The sequence below is a fragment of the Crotalus tigris genome, unplaced genomic scaffold (genome assembly GCF_016545835.1).
Source record: "Crotalus tigris isolate CLP2741 ecotype Arizona unplaced genomic scaffold, ASM1654583v1 scf7180000017733.2605024, whole genome shotgun sequence".
Lineage (NCBI taxonomy): Eukaryota > Metazoa > Chordata > Lepidosauria > Squamata > Viperidae > Crotalus > Crotalus tigris.
Genome location: NW_024096600.1, coordinates 2356459 through 2377784, shown reverse-complemented (window position 1 = coordinate 2377784; position 21326 = coordinate 2356459). Strand labels below are relative to the sequence as shown.

Sequence of the window (21326 nt, the reverse complement as noted above, 5' to 3'; positions counted from 1 at the left end):
CCCCAGTACATATTTTTTGAGGAACTCTTAGAGACTAGTGTCAAGCAAATAACTCATCTGCTGGTTCAAATGAAACCTTTTCATGTTTCTTACTGTCTAGGTAGCAATGGCACTTAGACTTATATGCTGACCCATAGTGTTTTACAGCCCTCTCTAAGTGGTTTACAGAGTCAGCATATTGCCCCCAACAATCTGGGTCCTCATTTTACCCACCTCAGAAAGATGGAAGGCTGAGTCAACCTTGAGCCACATCACAGTCGAACTCCAGGCTGTGGGCAGAGTTTGCCTGCAATACTGCATTCTAACCACTGCGCAAACAGGGTTCTAACTGCTAAATATCTGGTAGAAATTGCAGATTTTCAGAACTTTTGATCACCATAGTATTTACAGCATAAAATGACCTCATATCATTCTTGTTCCTAGAAGCATTTTTAAGTTTTTAATTTAAAAAAAATTACATTTGACTTTCATCCTCCCTCGAAAGAAATTCCTTCATGTGAATCAGTGATAAATGTGTGTGTCATGCAATTTTAATTTGGTAATCAGTTCATCAACTTGATCATCACTGTCCAAATGCAAATTGTGTAACTTGAATTAAAGAATTCAATATGTGGTTTCACTATTGGACCCTTTATATTTCTTCTGTTTGTCTATATATTTTAAATAGAAGGGAGGGGTTTTACAAGAAAAATTGTCTTGCAATTCGTCCAAACGCTTTTGAAAGAAAATGCTTTCTTTTTTAAAGTCACAAAAGCTGTTCAGAAGCCTGAGGAGGAAGAACCTAAACCAGAGAAACCGCCTAAAGTTGAACCCAAGCCCGTTGAAAAAATTAAGAAGCCTGAAGGTACAAATAAAAAAGAAGATAGCTATGATATTATCCATTAAACATCACACTTTAAGCCTCCAGTTTCATGAATACTTTCAGCACATAAACCACAATGTAGGAAACCGATTTTCAATTCTTAATGAAAAAATTAAAAAGATACTGAATTCAAGCATTTCCCAAACATTTTGTACATAATGTGTAATGTAACAGGTTTACCTCTTCTCACCCTTCTATACATTTATTCCTTCTAAGTCTTGAAAGAAATCCAATAGAAGGGCTATGACTGATTTATATTCTGTGAACTCTTATTTTGTCTTCTCTTTTTTATCCTTTTGTAATCTTTGACATACTTAGTAACGTTGGCAAACTTTTTCTTTAAAAATAATACAGCCTACCTCTGTTTTTCATGATGAATAATAATATATTGGCAGTCTAAATGTTTACATTCAGCTTCTGAATAAAACTTTTTTTTTAAGTGCCAGAGATTGAAAAGAAGAAAATTGAGATTCCAACAATCAAGAAAAAAGAAGAAATAGAAAAGCCAGTGCCTGAACCAGCCAAAGGTATGCATAAGTGGTGTTGCTCTTTTCTTTGCTGCTACAAACTAAATTTGAAGTTGGTCTTGAACATTGATTTGCAAGATAAAAGAATCTTTCATTTCGAGCAGCCATAAATGCTACAATCTTTATGCTGCTCTAATTACTAACTCTTTCTGCCTTATCCAAATATTATTTCTTCTTCTTCTTCTTCTTCTTCTTCTTCTTCTTCTTCTTCTTCTTCTTCTTCTTCTTCTTCTTCTTCTTCTTCTTCTTCTTCTTCTTCTTCTCCTTCTCCTCCTCTTCCTCCTCCTCCTTCTCCTTCTCATCCTCCTCCTCCTCCTCCTCCTCCTCCATTATGATGCTTTTATTTGACTCTGCATGCTCAAACCAGTTATGTTTGCAGGGGTGAAAATTATGACAGTGAAATGGAAGTGGTTGTCTTCTGCTGTTGTGTCTGTCTCTTTGACCTTTGCATTCTAGCTGATTTTCAGTACTCTGTCTCCAAGGTGGTTCATTAATCAACTTATTATTTTTATGTTCAAAGTTCCAGAACCTAAACCAGCAACGATTCCTGAACCAAAGCCTGCTGTAGGTAAGTCCTTTTAAACAAATAGTTAGCCAATATAGTAATCAAAGTATTACTATAATGTATGCATATAAATCGAGGTTTGAAACTTTCATTTTCAAAATGCTGTTTAATTCTTTCCACAGCTCTGAAATCTCCTAGGCCAGCTGTGGAACCAGCACCTGAAGTTGCTCCTGTGATGGCTCCAGTGGTTGGGAAGAAAGCTGGTATGAATTCTGGCTCTCTAATAACTTCATTTGCATTACTGTTCAATCCAATGTTACTTGCATGTAATGACACCAATTATTATACAGAGGTTTTATTTGTTTTATTTATTTGTTTAAATGATTTGTATGGCCTCCAATCTCTGGGTGGCTCAGAACACCAATAATACCCAGTAGCTATAAATTATACGTGGAAGAGTTAGGACAAAGTGTACTTGTGAATAGTGAGCTACTAGGGCAGGGGTCTTCAAACTTGGCCCTTTTATGACTTGTGGACTTCAACTCCCAGAATTCCTCAGCCAGGCATGCTGGCTGAGAAATTCTGGGAGTTGAAGCCCACAAGTCATAAAAGGACCAAGTTTGTAGACGCTTGTGCTAGGGTATATTCACCTCTAGAAGGAGGAGGATGAAAATTATTATACAGGAAAGTTTAGGAAATATGGGGACCTTCTGTTGCCACTTTCTTTCTCAAAAACTTTCTTGCAGGCATATCTTGTGAAGTATAGATATTATGGCAGGACACAAAGGATTGATATCCATATATATATATACACCCTCAATTCACATATGATTTGGCTGAAATAGAAACATCTATCCAAAGCTATTTTTTTCATTTTTTATCGGAAACATCCGTATAGTTTATTTTATTTTAAATAAATCATGAAAATACGATTAGTTTATAAAGACACGCACAGAATAATCATAATGATACTGATTTAAATAAAACAGTGCTGGTTGTTTGTTTTTTTTAAAGGATATATTTTAAACATTACTTCATTTGTAATCCTATTCTTGGTATTTTATCCCAGAGCCCAAAATTACACCAAAGGAGGAAGCTGCCAAGGGTAGAAGTCCTATTAAAGGTAAGAAAGGGATTAAAATTCAAATCTTTTACTTGCATGTTTAAACATAAATCTTGAGCTTAGATATCGGTATTCCATGTGCTGAACATAATTTAAACGGCCCTTTTCTCACTCTGACTTAGCCCATAAAAAATGCAAAGGTTTTCTTCTCTGGGTTATTTCTACCTGCAATCCTGCTGGGCTTTATCAGATCTGGTAACTGAGCAGCTAGCTTCAGCTGCATATATACACGAGAACAGAATTTATGGCAATGGATTGTAAGTTCTGTGTTTTTTCATTTCTCCGACTCGCAGCCAAAAAGACACCTTCACCCCTTGATGCAGAAAGGAGGAAATTAAGGCCAGGAAGTGGCGGAGACAAACCACCTGAAGAGCTTCCTTTCACATACCAACTGAAGGCTGTTCCACTCAAGTTTGTGACAGAGATTAAAGATATTGTGCTGACAGAAGCAGAGTCCATTGGCTCTTCGGCCATCTTTGAATGCCTCATCTCTCCATCTACTGCTATCACTTCTTGGATGAAGGATGGCAGCAACATCCGGGAAAGTCCCAAGCACAGATTCTTGTCTGATGGCAAAGACCGCAAGCTCCATATTATTGATGTTCAGCTTTCAGATGCTGGGGAGTACACCTGTGTCCTAAAGTTGGGAAACAAAGAAAAGACATCAACAGCTAAACTCATTGTTGAAGGTAGTTCTTCGTGCCATCTTATACCCTTTATGTCCTGCCTTTTCATTTGTTGAATGTTCAAGACAACTGGCAATATCAGATAAAGTGCAGAAATGGAAATTAACATATCATGAGAATTAAAACCACCAATATTGTGATCATTAACATTTAAAGCTAAGTTTAAAAGTGGTGGCTTAAATACTCTTATGAAAGTGGTAAGGTAGGGAATAAACACAGCTTTGAACTGCAGGCATTCCCTAACATGAAAGCAAAGCAAGAGAAACCTTGCATGTGTGATAAGTGGGTCTCTGAAAACATATGCAAATCTTACTGTGAGGTAACATATGAAGCATTTTATTGAATCCATAAAGTAGCATGTTGTTTCTGCTGCTATTCTTGTTAAACAATAATTAATAATTCAAATACTGGTAGTCCTTGACTTACAACCATTCATTTAGTGAATGTTCCAAGTTACAACAGCACTGAAAAAAAGTTACTTATAACCATTTTTCACACAACCATGGCAGCATCCCCATGGCCACATGATCAAAATTCAGAGACCTAGGCAACTGTCATGTACTTATGACAGTTGCAGTGTCCCTGGTCATGTAATCACTTTTCATAACCTTCTGACAAGCAAAGCAAAGAAAATGGGAAAGCCAGATTCATTTAACAACTACCGTATTTTCCGGCGTATAAGATGACTTTCTAAAGCATGGAAATTGGCGCTGAAGTCAGGGGTCATCTTATACGCCAAGTTGCCTTATACGCCAGAAAATACGGTAACTTAACAATTGCAGTGATTCACTTAATGACTGTGACAAGAAAGGTCATAAAATGGGACAAAACTCACTTAAAAATTGTTTTGCATGTCAACAGAAATTTTGTGCCCAATTGTGGTCATAAGTTGAGGATTATTTGTAACAGGAAAGGTTCCATAGGAAAGAAGGGAATATGAGTACATCAGTTCTGTATCTTCAGGTTTACCTTCACTGTGCATATATGGCCCAACCCAGCTATTCCTTTTACATTTTTTGATGTAGATACATATTTGGACTTGACATTATACAGTACCTTTATACTGTGAATAAAATATCTCCATTGAAATTAATGTGATCTCCACGGATACATACTCAAAACCATATAAGGAGTTCTGAACACAAACACATCTGATTAAATGCCTACTTTATACATTATGCAAATAAGAATATATGCAAATAACAACCTGTTTTTTCCTCTTCACCAGAACTGCCAGTGCGCTTTGTGAAGACTCTGGAGGAGGAAATTACCGTCATCAAAGGGCAACCCTTTTATTTGAGCTGTGAACTGAACAAAGAGAGAGATGTAGTATGGAGAAAGGATGGGAAAATTATCTCAGACAAAGCTGGGAAATTTGCTCTAGGTATCATTGGCCTCCAGCGGGCTGTTACCATCATGGATGCTGACGATAACGATAGTGGAGAGTACACTGTAACTGTGGCAGATAGTGATCTCAGTTGTAAAACAACTGTTAAAGTTGTTGGTAAGTTAAGTTTACTTATTAATAATAAACACTGGGTTCTTTTTTTTTTTAAGAGAAATGTTGAATAAGGAGGAGGAGATAAAGAAGCATAGCTTGTTTTTCCAAACAGTGATGTCAGGCCTGAGATTCTTTTCCCTCTTAAGTGTGAAAAATTGCACTGAGGTCAACAAGGAATAGGATTCTCTGGACAAGCCCTAGAATTAGAAGTGGGCACAATCAGCCTTCAGGGGCACAGATCTCTGATAGGTTTACTGTACAAAAACAAATAAATCTGATATTAAATAATTACCTTGCACAATACCCAGTTATATAATAAAAGAAGGGGGGGGAAAGACTGAAAAAGCTAGGCAACTAGACAGGAGAAAAGAAAATATTTCAAAATGCTTAAGAAAAGCTGAAAAGCAGAAGAAAGATTACTATCATTAAGCTTTGTGTTTAGTGAACAGTTATGTAGGAGAGAAAATTGAAATAATTTTTTAAATTCCAATAAATGCTAAGAGAGAGAAACATATTTATTGTGTGTACTCTTGTGCAGAAATGATAAAGGACTGGCTAGTGAAGCCCATCCGAGACCAGCATGTAAAACCAAGAGGCACTGCTACGTTTTCTTGTGACGTGGTTAAAGATACACCAAATATTAGGTGGTACAAAGGCGAAGAAGAAATTCCTCTTGAACCCAATGATAAAACTGAAATTGTAAAAGATGGCCCTCATATCTTCCTCAAAGTTAAGAACTGCTCTCCAGACGATGTCGGGGACTATGCAGTTGAAGTTGAAGGCCGCAGATATACAGCAAAACTGACCCTAGGTGGTAAGTGTATCACTGTTACGAGCATAGCATGTTTGCCAGTGATTCTATCCTACACCTTAAGATTAAAGATTGAAGCTCCCAAGACGTGAAGAGGTTGTACTAGTTTGCATTTGTGTTACAGAACGTGAAGTTGAACTGCTAAAACCCCTTGAAGATGTTACCATTTATGAAAAAGAAACAGCCAATTTCGATACAGAGATTTCTGAAGAAGACATCCCTGGGGAATGGAAGCTGAAAGGAGAAATTCTCCGACCATCCCCTGTAAGGAGACGTATTTAAGAATTCATTAATTTATTACAGTTATGTAGTTGATGGTCTGCAATTATTGCTCTGCATAGTATGATAACAGCAAGAAGTGTATGTGCTGAGATTAAGAGCCGAGGTGGCGCAGCAGTTAGAGTGCAGTACTGCAGGTCACTTTAGCTGACTGTGTTCAGCAGGTCAGCGGTTCAAATCTCAAGGTTGACTCAGCCTTCCATCCTTCCGAGGTAGGTAAAATGAGGACCCAGATTGTTGGGGGCAATGTAAATATATACATACATTGCTTACTGGTGTACATCGCTTAGAGAGTGCTTGCACTTAAAGCAGTATATAAGTCTCATAAATAAATAAATTAAATAAATAAATAAATTTACAGTTTATAGTAACTAATAATAGCTCAAGACAAGGAAAGGTAGATCTATATACAGAAAATGATAAATGAATGAATGAACGAATGAATGAAATACACACACACCCATTCTGTAACGGGTTTTGTTATCACAAGGATATTATAAAAGTATTTTTTTAAAACAACAACAACCAATCAGTATCCTTATCCATAAATATTTAAATTCTTTCAGACTTGTGAGATCAAAGCTGAAGGAGGAAAGCGCTTCTTAACTTTACATAAAGTCAAAGTAGATCAGGCTGGAGAAGTTCTCTATCAGGCTTTGAATGTCCTTACTACAGCCATCCTAACAGTAAAAGGTAAGGTTTTTGTGGAGTATTGGTAAGAGTCCCCTTGCGATGAGATGGGTATGCAAATAAAATAAATAAATAAATAAATCTTGCATTGTATATTGATGGATTTCTTTTTGATTCACAGAAATTGAGCTGGACTTTGCTGTGCCTTTGAAAGATGTGACCGTGCCAGAGAAGCGGCAGGCAAGGTTTGAATGTGTGCTAACCAGAGAAGCCAATGTCATATGGTCCAAAGGAACTGACATCATCAAAATTGGTGACAAGTTTGACATAATTGTAGATGGAAAGAAGCACATTCTGGTTATCAATGATTCTCAGTTTGATGATGAAGGAGAGTACACTGCTGAGGTTGAAGGGAAGAAGACCACAGCAAGACTGTTTGTAGAAGGCAAGTTTATTGCTTTGAAAAATTCAGGAGTAAACCTTAAGAGAAGGATCAGTCATTTAAAGCTACTGCTGGATATGACCGTATAACATTTATTTTCATTATCATTTACTCCTTTTCAGGTATTAGGCTGAAATTCATCACTCCCCTCAAAGATCAGACAGTGAAGGAAGGAGAGACCGCTTACTTTGATTTTGAACTTTCACATGAAAATATGCCTGTAACCTGGTATAAAAATGACAAAAAGCTTCATAACAGTAGAACAGTTCATATCTCTGCAGAAGGGAAGAATCACAAACTGGAAATAAGTGAAGTGACACTGGATGATATCTCTGAAATCAAAGCTGTAGTAAAGAACTTGCACACTCAAGCACACCTAAAAGTCTTAGGTAATATTATATGTTGTCTTGTGTTGTCAGGTACAATCTCTGTGTATTTTAATCTTTATGTATTTAATTGTTTATTATTTTATGTATTCACTGTTAACAACTAAACTCTTCAAATAAATGAATGCTTCATACCCAACCCGTATCTTATAGAGGCTGATCCATATTTCACGGTGAAATTGCAAGACTATACTGCCATTGAGAAAGACGATGTCATTTTGGAATGTGAACTTAGTAAAGATGTGCCAGTGAAGTGGTATAAAGATGGTGAGGAATTGGTAGCTTCCAAGAGAATCTCCATAAAGACTGACGGCAAACGTCGCATACTGAAAATTAAGAAGGTGTCAGATGCTGATAAAGGAAATTACGAGTGTAATTGTGGAACTGACAAGACAAATTGTGAACTCAAGGTTGAGCGTAAGTGATTGTCCTCCTACATGTAGGTCCTGTTTTGAATCTTTTACATTTACTGATCCAAGCAGAGAATTCTAAGATACTTTGCATCTGTATATATTGCAGCTCGAATGATAAACATAGAGCGTCCTTTATATGGTGTGGAGGTATTCATTGGCGAAACAGCACGATTTGAGATTGAAATATCTGAGCCTGATGTTCCTGCAATTTGGAAGTTAAAGGGAAAAACTTTAACAGCTTCACCTGTAAGTCTTCAGCAGCGAGAACAAACAATAGTGTAATATTTATAGATAAAAAGAATTCTTTTTAAAAATTAAAGAGGATTAAGTATCAGGACAACATTTTTTCTTTCCCCCCCACCTCAATAACAATCAGGATTGTGAAATGATTCAAGATGGCAAGAAGCATATCCTCATTCTTCACAACTGCAAATTGGATATGACCGGAGAAGTGTCTTTCCAGGCTGCTAATGCTAAAAGTGCTGCCAATCTAAAAGTGAAAGGTAGGCTCCACAAGGCATCGACTTTAAGCCCACCTTGCAAATCTTTCTTATCACTCTTCATCAATGTTATTGTTGTTCATTAAATCCATAACCTGCATAACCAATTTTAAAAAGTATTCCTAACACTCCTCGTTACCTGATTTAATTTCAGAGCGGCCTCTCCTCTTTATAACTCCTCTCAGCGATGTCAAAGTCTTTGAAAAGGATGAAGCTAAATTTGAATGCGAGGTCTCTAGGGAACCAAAGACTTTCCGATGGTTGAAAGGAACCCAGGAAATCCCAGAAGATGTGAAGTTTGAAATCAAGTCCGAAGGCACGAGGCACGCTCTTGTCATTAAGAGCGTAGCTTTTGAAGATGAAGCAAAATACATGTTTGAGGCCGAAGACAAACGAACAAGTGCTAAACTGATCATTGAAGGTTTGTTTCTCACAATGGTTCCGCAGTTTCTGTTTGTTTGTTTTTTTAATGTCTGAATAGCTTTATGCATTTAGAATCTAACTTAATGAGATACTTTTATGGTTTAGGCATTCGTCTTAAATTCATTACCCCACTCAAAGATGTAACAGCCAAGGAGCGTGAAAGTGCAGAATTCACTGTTGAGCTTTCCCATGACAACATTCCTGTCATCTGGTATAAAAATGACCAACGACTCCATACATCCAAGGTTGTTTCGATGAAAGATGATGGCAAATTTCATACGCTCACATTTAAAGATCTAACTATTGATGACACATCTCAGATCAGAGTGGAAGCTATGGACAAATCAAGTGAAGCTAAACTTACAGTTCTTGGTATGTGTGACCTGACTTTGGTTTGCCTAATGGATCTTTTTAGACACAATTTCTTTCAAATATATGTGTGTGTGTGTGTGTATAAGCTTAGCCTTTTGCAGACTGCCAATTTGCATAAAGCACCTTCCATCTGAGACAGCACTTCAGTTCTTCTCAGAAAGTCTTGCTCCAGACTTTGAAGAGGCTACATTTGGGTGGGGAGCTCCCTTTCAAGAGAGTTGTCTATGTCTTTCTCTCTCTATTGTCTTTTTGTTGTCAAAGTGTTTCCTCTTTCAGAAAGTTTTTATAGATTTAGTACCCCTAATTGTTGCACTCTGTTATTTGGCTCTGGGGTTGCTTATTTTTTATATTTTATTTCTTTGTTTTGTTATTTTACTTTGCAGATGTATTCTAATTCGTGACTGCTATTTGTCTCTAATTTGTAAAGTGTCATGACATTTTATAAGACAACTTCATTAGCTAACCAAGCCTACAGGGCATAGTCTGTCTAACGGTTCAGTGTCTTTATTGCCATGTCTTTGTTAGAAGAATAGAAGTGACATGTAAACTCCATAGACAAGCTTTCTTTTCAATTCTGTATACAATACACCAAATCTCAGAAACCATTCCTGTTTAAATATTAAAGAGTGTCTTGCTCCTTGTGCAGCATATTGAGGAACTTGTTTGGATGAAGTAACTCCCGATGCTCTTACTTGCTGAGGTCATTTTTTTTTTACATTCTCCTTTTTTTCCCATATATTTTATTGATTTTTTAAAACATAAATCACTTAATAGTTGGTAAACAGTGTGTTTACTGGGTTTACATTTATAAAGAAAAATCATTAACAGTTGGTTTCTATAATCCATAATCCACATAGTACATTTAGTTGATTTCCCCTTTTCCCCAAAATGTCTTCTTTGCAAACCTTGAAATAATACAATTTTTATTATTTTGATAAATAACAGTTACATATATGATTTTCCCCCAATATTCTTAGAAATAAGGATCACATCAATATAATTATTATCTAGCTAATCATTCTGATTGTCTCATCTTATATTCTGTTACAGTCCTTATTTAGATTTGTTTCTCCCATAAAGTTCAAACCAGTATTCTTGCTGGTTAAGATTTTCTCAACAGTTAATTACATTTAAAAGATTTAAATCCATTTTTCCCATATAAACCATCTCAACACTTTTACATTTCTTAAAGAATAGGTAAAAACAATAAAGAAATATTCCTCCTAAGTTAATATATATTCATTCCAAAAATTTCTTATTCTTTTTAACCATGATTAAAAATATATTTAATCTTTAAATATTCCATTTAATGTGCCTAGTCATCCAATCCTTTAACTCTTATTCAAAACACTTTTTTCTTTTTTATACATTATAATTTCCCTAAATTCAGACACATTTAATTATCTAAAACATTTCATCTAGGCCGTTTCAGCAGTATTATATTACTTATATCAAGAAATAAAATAAAAGGAGGGTGAAGCATGCAGTATTATTTAAGGAATTCATCTCTCTTAGAATGACATATGTCTTGAGAAACTTTTCTATTTCTTTAACCATATTCAAATAAATGTTTCTTTTTTTAAATATTCTCTCTGGTGGATCCCATCATCTATTTTCTTAATATTCACTTTGATCTTTTTCCTTTGACCAGTATCTTTCTTGATCAATGTGTTTTGCCGAAACAAAAAGTTTTTCCATATATTCATGACTGTTGCTGTAGGTATAAGAAGTAAATCGAATACGGTGTCTTTATGTGAAGCTTTTGCCTTTCCATGTTTCTTGAAAATGTTTTTCTCTTTCTCCTTCTTTGCTTCTCTTATCACTTCCTTTCTCTCTAATGTTTTCAACATCTCTACATTCCATTTTATCCAATCTGTTTTTTTTTTTGTCCTCAGATTTATTTTGTAATCTTAAGGGATGAGTTGTTTTTTCCATTTCTTGTAAAAATTTTCCCACTAGGATTAAATCATGTTTTCTTGCTTTGTTAAGTTCCATCTTTGAGTCTCTATTTTCAATTTTATGTCCACTTATTTGTTTTGTCTGCTCCTTCTCTATTGTTGTTTCTTAGAAGGTTTTTCGTTGTAAAGTTAAGTTAGAGATAGATTGATTTGTATTTTCAAAGTTATTTTGGATTTCTTTGTGATTTGAACTCAGTGTTATTTGAATTAATTGCAGTATACTATATATCTCCTCCTGAGAGGTATTTATGTTTTCTTGGTATGTTCTGTCTACATGTCTCTGATCCATGATGGCCAAAAGTTGGAGTTTTCCTTCTTATCTGCAAATAGCTTTAGAGTCCCGGTTAAATAGATATTTGTAATCTAAAGAGTTCAAAAAAGATTTTGTTTTCTAAACTTTATAACTCTCTCTTTGTCTGCAGCCCAGATTGTTGTCTTTTTTGTCACAGCTGTTCTTTATTATTAAAGCTTTGAAGGTCACAAATATAGATTAGCTTTTCCCAGATTTGGGCAAGTTCTCTATGGAAATCATAGCTGTCATAATCTTCATCCACCACTAAGTGTCAGCAATCTATTTAGTTTTCAATATGAACAATGGTCTTTAAAATGAGAGTCTTAACCATTCAACAATCTTAAACTGTCAAAAATTAAATTTTAGCTTTCAAGTTTATAAATTTATTTTACTACCATATATTATGATCCTCCATAGAAATTTTAATTCCCCGCTTCCATTAGTATAAAGATGGGGCAGAAGTCCCCCTCCTTCACTTTCAGAGATATTTTGCTTCTTGGGGATCTTTTCCAGGAAATTAAGTATAGAATAGAAAAGGGAAAATCAGATTCCTCACCCAGTTTCAAGCACACTGTTTACTGTAGTGCTGGTTAGTTCTTTTGGACTCCGGTTGCAAGTAGCTTGGGCTAATCGATGAAATACAGCCTTTCTCCTATCAGGTTAGAAGGCTTTCCCCAAGATGAACGGAACAACTGCCATCATTCCAGAGTCGCTTCTTTCTTCTTTGCCTCTCCGGGGCAATTTGGACCCATTAGGGTCTCCAGGCAGGACAAATGTTCACTGTGGGGATGCAGCGGTCCGCAAGTCCACGACTAGTCACTACCACGCTGGACCAGAAGTCTCTTTTTACATTCTCCTTTTTATTACTGTCTTTTAGACATAAGAATAAGAAAATAAACTTTAGACATGAGGCTAATGTTTACTGAGCAAAATAGCTTTTATGTTTCTGCCTAACTCTGCTTTTTTATTTTGTTGTGACATTTTATTTGTTAGTCTCTTCATTTATTTCAACATGTTGTGTTTTTATGAATGTTTGGCTATTGTGCCATCTTTGTTATTAAGCCACCTTTAAATATCATAAATATAGATTTCTAAACCTAAAAATAGTTTTGGAGCACCTTGATATATGTTTCTGCATTTTATTTCTTAAAAAACAAAATCAGCCATTCCCCCTCCCCCCAGAATAACTAGAAAGTAGTTATTGCTGTTCATTCTAGTTTGGAAACTTTTGTCAATATGTTGGAAAAAGAAACAACCCCCCCCCCACACACACACACAAACTTTTAAAGCATGCAACATTTTAAAAAAAACTCCCTTAAAGGTGCAAGAACCTATAAAGCAAGGAAAACATTTAAACTCCCATGGGTAAGCATCTCTGGCTTTTGAACTTATTAATAATATTTATAAAGTGATATATTTACTTCAACTTTCCAGAGGGTGATCCTTACTTTACTGGGAAACTTCAAGATTACACTGCAGTGGAAAAAGATGAGGTTATCTTACAGTGTGAAATTAGTAAAGCAAATGCTCCAGTAAAATGGTTTAAAGATGGACAAGAAATAACTCCCTCCAAGAATGTGATTATTAAAGCTGATGGCAAAAAGAGAATGCTTATCCTGAAGAAGGCACTGAAAAAAGATATTGGTCAATATACCTGTGACTGTGGCACTGACCAGACATCTGCCAAACTCAACATAGAAGGCAAGTTCCTTTAGTATTGTGGTATTATAATTTATTATTAAATGCCTTGAAGATCCTGCAGTTGAAAAATAGGAATATGGAACTTCAACCGACAATTGTCTTTTCAATCCTTCAGTTGTAAAACACAGCCCCCTTATCATGATGACTGACTGTATTGGGTGTCTTTTTTTTTTCTTTCAGACCGTGATATATCTATTGTGCGTCCTCTATACAGTGTGGAAATATTTGAGACAGAGACAGCTCGTTTTGAAACTGAAATTTCTGAGGAAGACATTCATGCAAACTGGAAACTGAAAGGAGAATCTTTGACTCAGTCAGCTGTAAGTAATGCTTTTATCCAGTAGTAGATCACACTGATGAATAATCACGATTCTTGTTGTGGTACTTAACTGTTGGCTAAATATTGAATAAAATTCAACATATTGTGTTCTACAGTTTATGGGCAGAAAAATGGTTTAACTCTGCTTGATGTTCCCTTCATTCAGGGCAACACATTTTAGTAGAATTATGGCTATCTAAAAAGTCTCTCTCTCTCCATCTCCTCCTCTCTTTCTCTTTCACTCTCTTGTAAGGGCAGGAGAAGATAGGAAAAGATTTGATGTATTTCTTTCTTTTAATTCATATAACATTTTACAGAATACAGAATAGTGGGATTAAGACATTGTAGGTCTACATCATTTTGATCCTGCTGGAAATTGTTTCTCAGCAAGGAGAAACAATTTCCATTTGCCATTTTAAATTACAAATGTTGGTAAAAAAAAGAATGCAACTGAGTCCTTAACTTTTTTTAAAAAAAAGGTATTTGGGGAACTGCCATTATATATTAAAACAAATTGTAATAAATTTTGCGTTTTCTTTGGAAGGATTGTGAGATTAAGGAAGAAGGCAAAAGGCACTGCGTTGTACTCTACAATGTACGTTTGAACCAGGCTGGTGGTATAGACTTCCAAGCAGCCAATGTCAAATCAAGTGCTCATCTTCGAGTAAAACGTAAGGGCCCTTAAAAAAACTATTTCAAAAAGGAAATATATTTGTTTTTAGTGTACCCATGTATTTTGTTAATCCTATGGATCCTGAATGGGAATCAATCAGATAAGAGTAGAGAGGAGGGGTCTGTAGTTATGATTCAGATATTCTGGCATATTGAGGTAGTCCAGCATCTTGTCACTATTATACAGATAGACCTCGACTTACAATCATTCATTTAGTGACTGTTCAAAGTTTCAGTGGCACTGAAAGAAGTGATTTATGGCCACACTTACAACCATTGACGCATCCCCATGGTCAGGTGATCAAAATTCAGATACTTGGCAACTGGCATATATTCATGATGTTACAGCATCCTGGGGTCAAGCGTTCCCTTTTGTAACCTTCTGACAAGCATATCGCTTACTTAACAACAACTGTGATTCCCTTAACGACTGTGGCATGAAAGGTTGCAAAATGAGGCAAAATTCATTTAACAACTGCTTTGCTTAGCAACAGAAATTTTGGACATAGTTGGGGTTATAAGTCAAGAACTACCTATATTCAGTTAGTTAATTCAGTATAATATTTCTAATTCAGTTTGTGTTTTGTTTTATATCAGCTCTTAACCTAACCATTAACTGGGTTAATTAGGGCTTCTCCAATCAGTTGCTATGTAATATAAATGGATATAAATGAATTATTTGCTAATAATAGCTACCTTCTCAGAGTTTGAATTAGGGTTTTAAGATTGGGGAGATAACACAACAATTTGTAGAAATTGCTAGATGGTTGATTAACAGGATAATGCTGCATTGTTGGAAACCACTTCTTTCTATAGCCAATAGAAAAGTGTTGCTATTTTAGATAGCTCAGTCCTTATCTTAGCAAGAGGCAAGTAGGGCTTGGCAAGGACATAGATGCAAAGTAACTTTCTAACTGATCTGTTCTTTGAAAAGCCACCAGCTCTGTGAGTAAACAATCTCCAGAGATCAGCCCTTCCCTGGATGTAGTTAATTTAATCAGCTCAGTTTGATTATATTCCCTCTCTGTCTTGGGAAAATGATCCATGGCAGCTAATAAAGGGTGAGAGCGATCAATTTGAAGATGATTTCTTATTTTCTTCAAGCACGTATCATTGGCCTGGTGAGACCACTTAAGGATGTTACTGTGACGGCTGGTGAAACAGCAACCTTTGAATGTGAACTCTCCTACGAGGGAATTGTAGTGGAATGGCTCCTGAAGGGGGAGAAATTGGAACCCAGTGACAAGGTATGGTACATGATCTTTCCTTCATCCTGTCTTCCTGACACTTCCCATTGTTTTCCCACTTTTTAACCTTCCTCCTTGTCTTTCTTGTTCATCTTTTCACCCCAAAGAGCGAGCTTCCAAGCCGCAACTGAAGCTACAGTCTGGCAACACTTAGCTGAGCCTCATTCCCGGTTAACATAGTGGAGATTTCTTCTGGCTAGATGTGTATTGGATTGCCTTGCAAGGGGCTATGCTAAAGTATTAATTGGAAAAACAATTCTAAAAACATTAATTTACAGGGAGATGACTGACGTCAGTGAATCTGGTGAAATGTTTTCACCGCTGATGTTGAGGGGCAATAAATATTCTGCAGTTATTACTTTTCCCTTATTCATGCCCACTGAATCCAGGCCTAGCATTCATCTTTCTTACAAGGGAGGAAAGAGTTTGGGAAATTCCACTTCAGGCATTTCAGCCACCCTTCCAGAGATATCACTCTAGACAGAGATCCTTGCTGAGCCTTTCCCACTTTCTATTTTTAATTCTTTGTTAAGTGTTTGTTAGCACCACTGAGATGTGAATTGCTTGGAATTTAGCTCACGGACTATTTAAAGTACCTTTAGCATCAGACTCTATATTATAAGAAATGGCCCGCCTAGTTCTGTTAAGTGAAATGTTTATTTCATGCTTGTTTTATTAGTTCATTCATTTAGGCAACTGGAGTATTTATTAATAACAGGCTTATATAGAGATTATATTTCTCACAAAGAAAAATATAAATCTGCTTGTGAATGAAGGCTTGAATGGCTAGTTAAGCTTGAGAATTTAGCATAATATTTTCAGGCTTTTCAGAACTGTAAGTTATTCTCACATGGTAGGCTTAATACCTATCAAATTATTAACACCTAGATAATTCAATGTTTACTATTTCCTAAGCATTTTAAATACAATAAAGCATCTTTTAAAGTTATTTTATCACTTATTCTTTTATTACTTATGCTACGGCTATAGAGCTCTACAGATTAAAACAAAACTCAAACTATAAATTCCAATAAAACTCCATGAAGTCGTAGCATAACGCAGCAACTGAATTAAATCAGAGACTATCATGACAGCAACAATCATAAAGGATTCATTTAATTTTCAATGAAGATTTAATGTGATTATTTCTTAATATCACTTTGCAAGTGTTTTATTTTTGAATTATTTGTTTATGTCAGTTTAAAAGACTAGAAGAACATATATAGTATTTAAGTGCAGTCTTGCACAATCTAGCTATAGGCATTACTTTTGCAGAAAAATGCTTTTGCACATATCTGACTTTTATGACAAACAATGGTGCAAAGTGGATCCTGTAAATTCTTTTCTCATTTTGACTGAACTTCTGAATTTGACCATATAGAACCCAAATGGCTGATTGTAGAAAATGCAAACAGCATCTGTTGAAGGATCTGAGGCAGGATGCAAGCTTTTCAGTTTCTTTTCTCCAGATAAAAAGATACTCTTTTGAAATGAGCTTGATTTATTTATTTATTTATTTAATTTTATTTATATGCCGCCCTATCCCAAAGGACTCACCTGATTATGAGCACCAATCCTGAATATCTGTTCAATTGTCAAAAATACAAGTGTAGTTTGCCATTGGCCTTGCCTTGCTTTCTTCAGAGATACTTTATTTTTCAATTTTTTGGCCTAATCTATAGTCTCTCATTCAAGTTCGAGGTGACTCTGATTATCTTTGAAAAAACAGATAAAGTGACAGACTTGAACACTGGGCGCTATCTAACAAAATGAAATTCAATGGTGAAAAAAGTAAGGTTCTACATTTAGGCAAGAAAAACCAAATGCACAGGTATAGTATAGGTGGGACCTTGCTCAATAGTAGTAACTGTGAGAGGGATATCAGTCCTAGTGGACAATCACCTAAATATGAGCCAGCAGGGTGCTGCAGCTGCCAAAAAAGCCAACTCAGTGCTGGGCTGCATTAACAGAGGGATAGAATCAAGATCTTGTGAAGTATTAATACCACTTTACAATGCCTTGGTAAGGCCACACTTGGAATACTGCATCCAGTTTTGGTCACCACAATGTAAAAAAGATGTTGAGACTCTAGAAAGAGTACAGAGAAGAGCAACAAAGATGATTAAGGGACTGGAGGTTAAAGGAACGGTTGCTGGAATTGGGTATATCTAGTTTAATGAAGAGAAGGATGAGGGGGGACATGATAGCAGTGTTCCAATATCTCAGAGGCTGCCACAAAGAAGAGGGAGTCAAGCTATTCTCCAAAGCGCCTGAAGGCAGGACAAGAAGCAACAGATGGAAACTAATCAAGAGAGAGAGCACCTAGAACTAAGGAGAAACTTCCTGACAGTTAGAAAATTAACCAGTGGAACAACCTGCCTCCAGAAGTGGTGAATGCTCCAACACTGGAAGTTTTTAAGAAGAGACTGGACAGCCATCTGTCCGAAATGGTGTAGGGTTTCCTGCCTGAGCAGGGGGTTGGACTCGATGACCTCCAAGGTCCCTTCCAACTTTATTATTATTATGGATCATCGCACAGTCAGCCAGATGTTCAGACTGGATTTGGCATTTTGTCTACCTATCGAGTCCTTACCCAGGACCTGGGATAGGCAGATGTGGATGTTTGATGGTATTACAGATATCGTCGCAGGATGGAAGCAGTTCCTAATAAGGCCGCCTTTTGCAATTGACTAATAGCGAATTTGTCAATGCCAATGGTGTTCAAGTGGTGCTCCAGTTGTTTTGGGATTGCACCCAAGGAGCCTATTACTATTGGTACTACCCTTGCTTGCTTTTGCCACAGTCTTTCTATTTCTATTTGTAGGTCTTTGTATTTTGTTATCTTCTCCAGTTCTTTCTCTTCTATTCTGCTATCTCCAGGCACTGCCACGTCCACTATCCAGACTTTTTTGTCTTTCTTATCGACAATTGTTAAGTCTGGGGTGTTATGTTGCAGGTGCTTATCTGTTTGAATTCTGAAGTCCCAGAGCAGTTTAATTTTATCATTTTCTATGACTTTCTCTATTTTATGATCCCACCAGTTTTTGCTTACAGGCAAATGATATTTTTTGCAGATCTTCCAATGCACCATTGTTGCTACTTTGTCATGCCGCTGCTTGTAATCAGTCTGTGCAATCTTCTTGCAACAGCTTACCAAGTGGTCCACTGTTTCTTCAGCTTCTTTGCATAGGCGGCACTTACTGTCTGTTGCTGTCTTCTCAATTTTGACTTTGTATGCATTTGTCCTTAAGGCTTGGTCTTGCGCAGCCAGAATTAGTCCCTTGGTCTCTTTCTTCAATTTTCCTGCTCTTAGCCATTGCCAGGTCTTATTATAATCTGCTTTCCCAGCTATTTTTTTCACGTATTGGCCATGTAGTGCTTTGTCTTCCCATGCCTCTATTCTGTTCTTCATTTGGTCTTTCTTGTAGGCCAGTTTGGTTGTTATTTCTGATTCTGGATGTTGTTCTTTCCAGAACTGGTGCATTCGTTTTAGATATCCTCTTCTTGTTGGACTTGATCTGTAGTAACAGATCATTATTTTTTTGTTTTCAATCACTGTGTATCTGCGACAGGAAACACCTTTTCTTCCAGTAGTTCTGCAGCTGCTGGCCCTGGTTGCTCAGCCAACAGTCCTGAGTCCTGTAACCCATTTTTCACCAGATATCCAGGAACTCCAATATCTAGCATGGATCTTGTTAATCTGGGCGACATCCGAGCCGGTGTGGCATTCTGTAATTTATGTCTCACCATATTTTTTATGGGAGAGACACTCTTTGTCTGACTCCTCTGATGAGACCTGTCCAGTATGGTTGAACCTCTGGCATAGCTCTCATCTTCCTCAGAGTACACAAGCCCCATAACCACGCCAAGGTAGTGCCTCACTGGGGGTATTATTATTATTATTATTACTATTATTACCTGCTGTGACCCCTTTTCTCGAATTATATCCCCCAAACTAATGTAGCTGCCTGTGCTGTAGAAGAAATGCAGTTAGAACAATGTATCAATAAGATACATACTGTGCATATCTATGTCTGATCTGCTCTGAATTGGAGCTTCTGCACTATTTGTTTCTCATTTTTTCCTAATTTGGGGAAGAGCTTTTTGTCTTTCTCAGTGCTGAATCTCACTATCTGCACTATGCTATATCTGCCATCTACTGATGACTAAATAAATTGCAATACAATATAAAAAGTTGCTACAGAAGCAAACATAGAAGAGGTAGAATCAATGCATATATAGTATGTGTTGGGGAAAGCAAACACTTCAATGTACATATATTATGTGCCTATGTATATAAGTACAGATAGCAATATCGAGAGGATTAAAATATACAAAATAAAACATTCCTAATGAATTTGGGTCCTACTTTCAGCACTTTTGGAATTCTGTCCTTGATGTGCCAGGCCAGAGCCGGTGGTGCCTTGAATTGGGCAAAATTGTGCACCCCCATTCAGAAATATTAAGCCTGTATTAATTGAAATTACATGATAAGTATTTATGGTAAAACCATAATCCAATCTTTTCTTTTCCTTTAGGTTGTGCCCCGTGCTGATGGAAAAGTTCATACTCTTGTTCTCAGGGATGTGAAGCTAACAGATGCTGGTGAAGTCACACTGACTGCACAAAATTTCAAAACTAAAGCAAATCTTTTTGTAAAAGGTAAGCTTTGAGGATGGATAGGGTATATGGCAAGATTTCAGAAGTGGTTTGCCACTGCTTCCCAGGGCTAAGAAAGAGTAACTCACCCAAGATCATCCAACAGGCTTTCTGGCAAAGGCAGAACTAGATTTCACAGTCTCCCGGTTTTTAGCCAGGTGTCTTAACCACTACATTAAACTGTCTTCCTGTGAACCAAATACACAAGATCTAAATATCTGGTTTATTTTGTTCTTCAGAACCACCCATAGAGTTTACTAAACCCCTTGAGGACCAAACTGTAGAGGAGGAAGCTACTGCAGAATTGGAGTGCGAAATATCCAGAGAAAATGCATCTGTGAAATGGTTCAAGAATGGTCAGGAAATTCACAAAACAAAGAAATACGATATCATTGCTGATGGCAGAGTCAGAAAACTTATTATTCGTGACTGCACATTGGATGATGCTAAAACATACACCTGTGATGCTAAAGATTTCAAAACCTCTTGTTTCTTGAATGTTGAACGTAAGTCTGCTTGTACTTTCCTTACAAGATGCTTTGATGTGTTGTTCAGTCACTTCTGATTCTTCATGACTCAATGAAAGTAGTTCTCTGGGACTGTCAGCCATTTTTTTCCCCCTTTGGGATCTTGCAAAATTGTGTAACCTTCTTGCTTCTTGATGCCTTCTTTTCTATAGCCTTCAATTTTCCCAAGCTTCTCCAAAGGTTCTTGCTTCCATATTTTGTTCCTTGAACATTGAAGCCTTAGTTTCATTGCTAGCATTTCCAGTAAATATTCTCATTTTAAAAATGCATTTAATTCAGTTTGTATTGCCACTTTTCTCACAGTTTAAAACAACCAACAGTTTAAAACAACCAACCAATAAAAACAAATTGAAAAACAGATATACAAGCTTATAAAAGTATCAGTTGCTACATTCAAACAAGCAAACAAAAATCCTCCATGATCAGTGGCAAAATCCATCATTGTATCAAATGCAGCACAGCCATTGTAAGAACTTCCCCCCAAGCACAAG

At 36.5% G+C, this 21326-nt stretch overlaps 1 protein-coding gene across 50 annotated transcripts in view; it reads left to right on the top strand.

Annotated features, from left to right (window-relative positions):
• The window catches only part of TTN (titin), a 313395-nt gene that overhangs the window by 190148 nt on the left and 101921 nt on the right, over positions 1–21326 (top strand). For all 50 annotated transcript variants that reach the window (XM_039339406.1, XM_039339428.1, XM_039339419.1 and 47 more), the window contains 23 exons: positions 746–844; positions 1303–1389; positions 1910–1957; positions 2077–2157; positions 2964–3017; positions 3311–3706; positions 4932–5207; positions 5743–6018; positions 6140–6279; positions 6861–6987; positions 7106–7369; positions 7489–7755; positions 7906–8169; positions 8272–8411; positions 8542–8668; positions 8820–9086; positions 9194–9460; positions 13145–13411; positions 13592–13731; positions 14275–14401; positions 15507–15649; positions 20188–20311; positions 20548–20814. In XM_039339406.1, coding sequence (XP_039195340.1) covers positions 746–844; positions 1303–1389; positions 1910–1957; positions 2077–2157; positions 2964–3017; positions 3311–3706; positions 4932–5207; positions 5743–6018; positions 6140–6279; positions 6861–6987; positions 7106–7369; positions 7489–7755; positions 7906–8169; positions 8272–8411; positions 8542–8668; positions 8820–9086; positions 9194–9460; positions 13145–13411; positions 13592–13731; positions 14275–14401; positions 15507–15649; positions 20188–20311; positions 20548–20814 — 4248 coding nt within the window. The remainder of the gene's footprint in view (positions 1–745; positions 845–1302; positions 1390–1909; positions 1958–2076; positions 2158–2963; positions 3018–3310; positions 3707–4931; positions 5208–5742; positions 6019–6139; positions 6280–6860; positions 6988–7105; positions 7370–7488; positions 7756–7905; positions 8170–8271; positions 8412–8541; positions 8669–8819; positions 9087–9193; positions 9461–13144; positions 13412–13591; positions 13732–14274; positions 14402–15506; positions 15650–20187; positions 20312–20547; positions 20815–21326) is intronic.